General features: G+C 39.4%; 1 protein-coding gene across 1 annotated transcript; it reads right to left on the bottom strand.

Annotated features, from left to right (window-relative positions):
- Positions 1-2,297: 2,297 nt before the first annotated feature.
- On the bottom strand, positions 2,298-3,239 carry Or1j19 (olfactory receptor family 1 subfamily J member 19). Its single transcript, NM_001000827.1, has one exon. It carries the CDS (start codon positions 3,237-3,239, stop codon positions 2,298-2,300), a length of 942 nt encoding a protein of 313 aa, NP_001000827.1.
- Positions 3,240-3,691: the final 452 nt, after the last annotated feature.

The raw sequence follows: 3,691 nt of genomic DNA, 5'->3' as shown, positions 1-3,691 counted from the left end.
CTACAACCATTCTTCTTCTTTTGTTCTATGTTAAATATTCTTAGTATCAAGAATAGAATTTTTCTTTAGAAGTATTTTTGCTATTATGACATTTGTAGTTGCTGTGATAGTAAGACAGCAAGATCTCCAACACTGCCTCATCTAGCTCAGCCAGTTTTGTGCCTGGCAAGGGGCTGGACCAGCTTTCCTGCTCTCATGTCCACAGGCCAGCTCACCTACACATTACCAGAGCCAACTCTATTATGTTGCTATTAGGTGAGGTTTGGTCCTGATTTCCCAGGTGCTGTAGCCTGTAACAGGTAGGGACAGCTCTCCCACTCTAATGACTTCAAGGGAGATTCCCTGAAGTGGCATGGGGTAGCATCTCTCCCTTATCCACACCTTTGTATAGCAAACAAGGGATGGGGCCAACTCTCCTATACTCATATTCTTAGGGATAGCCCACTACCTCCACACCCCCCATGAGAGTCATATCTTCTGTGATACCCAGGCATGGACATCTCTTCTTAGAGATGCACCAGGATGCACTCTTCTGAGTGCTGCAGCCACCAAGGAGCAGGGCCACTTCTGCACAGTCACTGGACGACGACATGGTCCTAGGTGGCAGCCCAGACCAGGGATGTCCTCATGGCTTTAGGTGGTAATATGAGGCATGGAGATCAACACAGATCCCTGCTGTTGCAAAGCTATGTACCCAGACATTGCTTTCAGCATGGGTCAGGATTTCACCCATGGCCTCATGTGGCAGAGCAGGCTATTCACATCAAGTTCTTCCTCCCCCCGCCCCTTGCATCTTCAGTTCTGTTTCTATTCACAGTGCTCAAACCATTCCACTTCTCTTTCTCTCCCATCTCTCTACCACTTACATTATACTGGCTCTCACTACATGTGGGCCATGCAGTTGTGGGCCAGCCTCTTTCTGTCTTCCTCCTACCTGTGCCGTGTGATGGAGATGATTTAATATTTTAACAAAAATAAATGTTTTGCAGCAATATGCTCATAAAAATGAATTTAAATGCTTTTGCTTTGAGCAAATGTAATTTCACAAGGACTAAAATTTAAGATGCATTATTTTTATTGAACATAGGAAGCAATACACTTGTATGAAGAGCAGAGAATTGTTTTTAATTTTAAAATTCATGCATGACAGTTGGGTTGCTGTACATCTCAGAATATTAGAATCAATTCAGATTGCCTAGACATTCTAATGTCCTGCCAGCCACTCCTCAACTCACATCTGAAGATGCTAAACTTCATGAGGCACAGAGTATGCACAATCACAACATTCTCTGGAATTCCTTTGGAATATCTCTCACTACAGAGCTTCAACTTCCCAGGACCTAGAGATCTCCAATAGGTGTTTTCTTCATGAATTTGATGCTGATTTGTCTGTTGTGGCCTTTTACAGAAAACCAATTTCAATATGAGAACACACTCAGAAACTTAGAGGGAAAAGAGTTATATACTAGCTTCGTTTACAGTGATGCAGATAAAATCTGTTGGGGATAAAACAGAAAGTGCACATATAGGGACAAGAGTCAGAGGGAGGTTGCTCAAAGGGTAGAGAATAGTTAAATTGAAAAATTACTTCTGATTACATGGTAGGATAGTGATTCTGGAAAATGAGACAAAAATACTGTGTTTTTTCCAGATGACAAGAAAAATTCCTATTTTCCATATGAAAATGAGAAATTAAACATAACCTAAATGATTTGAAAATATGAACTCTATGAATATAAAGAAATAATACAAGGTATGTAGTACTTATACACTTTTTGATGTAAATTGAAATAAAAATAAATAGGTGGAAATAACATGAAAAGATATCTACAGTTTGAAATAAAATTATTTTTGAAAACTCTAGCTAAATTATAAACACACATGATGTCATGAATTAACCAACCTTAAGAAATATTAGCAGAAAGGAGAAATATTAGGAGATATTAGGAGAAAACAATCTTTGCTAAAAATGATTAAAATGATTAAAAATGATTAAAAATAAAACAAGGAAATAAATGAGTACATTAAATTGCAATTTTAGGTAAAGGATTCTATATAAAAAGAAAAATGTGTAGTTAAGATTTTGACGAAAACTTGTGCAAGACTATCAGGATAAACCAGACCAAGAAAAGGGAAGAAAGAAAATGAAATACATAAAAGGGGTGATTAAAAGCTATATGTGCTGTAAAGTGTGCCAGAAAATATCCCAAATCACTAAGAAACAGCACTTCTCATAGGAGAGGACCCTTTAGATAGTGGGGAGATTGCAACTTCACTTGTACAGCAGAAAAAGCTAATTACATGGAAAAAGTCGCTCTTGAAAATGTATTTCTCAAAGCTCCTTTCATATCCCGATTCCTCAGACTGTAAATAAAGGGATTCAGCATGGGTGTGACCATAGTGTACATCACAGCTACAATGACATCCTTGTCATTAGTGTCATTTGATGAGGGGACAAAATATAGCCCAATAATTGCTCCGTAATAGAGAGAAACCACAGAGAGGTGAGAGCCACATGTGGACAAGGCTTTGCAGATTCCCTTGATGGAGGGAGTTCTCAGGATAGTGGCTCCAATGCGTCCATATGAAACCAGGATGCATATGAATGGCACAGTAATGACAAGTGATCCTACAACAAGGATGACCAGCTCATTGATGGATGTATCTGAGCTAGACAGCTTAATTAAGGTAGACAGGTCACAGAAGAAATGGTGGAGAGTGTTACCTCTAAAGAAAGAGAGACGAGCTAGAAGAAGAGTGTGCACAAGAGCACCAGCAAAAGATAAAAACCAGGATGCAATAACTAGTAAGATACAGACACTCTGACTCATGATTCTGGTATAGTGGAGGGGATGGCAGATGGCCACATATCTGTCATAGGCCATGGAGGTCAGAAGAAAGCTGTCAAGATCTGCGAAAAATAAGAAAAAATATGCCTGGGAAATGCACCCAGCATATGAGATAGATTGACTGTGTATCAACATATTCATCAGCATCTTTGGAGCTGTGACTGATGAGAAAGAGATGTCCGTGAAGGCCAAGTGACTGAGGAAGAAGTACATGGGAGTGTGGAGGTGAGAATCCAGTCTGATGAGCAGAATGATGAGCAGGTTCCCCAGCACTGTGGTCAGGTATGTAGCCAGAAACATGGCATAGTACATGCCTTGCTCTTCTGGTCGGATGGGGAGCCCCAGGAGGATGAACTCAAATGCACTGCTCTGGTTCCTTGTGCTCTTCATCTTCTGCTTAAGATGAAAATAATCACAGCAGTGTGAGAATGGGAAGCATTGCGATTGAGGCACAGTGATGTAAATATTTTTAGTGTATTCATATTTTCTAAAAGTATCAAACTTTCAGAATGTTAAATGAAGGTTGGTGACATAGAAACCAGTTCAACATACACTTGAGGAACCTGAACTATAACAATTATCAGAAAAGAAAGGATTAGCTTTGAGAAGTCTAAGAATCCTTAAAGGTATTCTGATGTATGGAGTGAGGTGAAAAATCAGATGAGTCATCAATTAATAGCAAAGCTAGTCAGTGATATAGAATGGTTTGCTAGCCTCTTGATGCTCATCTTAGTTCTAGAAGCATATTTGGGCCTGTACTGGAACTCAAAGAACCTAATGGATAGCTATGATGCTCCAATATATGGTTTAGAGAGTTAAAGGCCCAGATCTATGTTAATATC

This window comes from Rattus norvegicus, chromosome 3, assembly GCF_021556685.1.
Source record: "Rattus norvegicus strain SHRSP/BbbUtx chromosome 3, alternate assembly SHRSP_T2T, whole genome shotgun sequence".
Taxonomy (NCBI): domain Eukaryota; kingdom Metazoa; phylum Chordata; class Mammalia; order Rodentia; family Muridae; genus Rattus; species Rattus norvegicus.
Note: the sequence above shows the minus strand (reverse complement) of the source record. Positions and strands in the feature narration are given on the sequence as shown.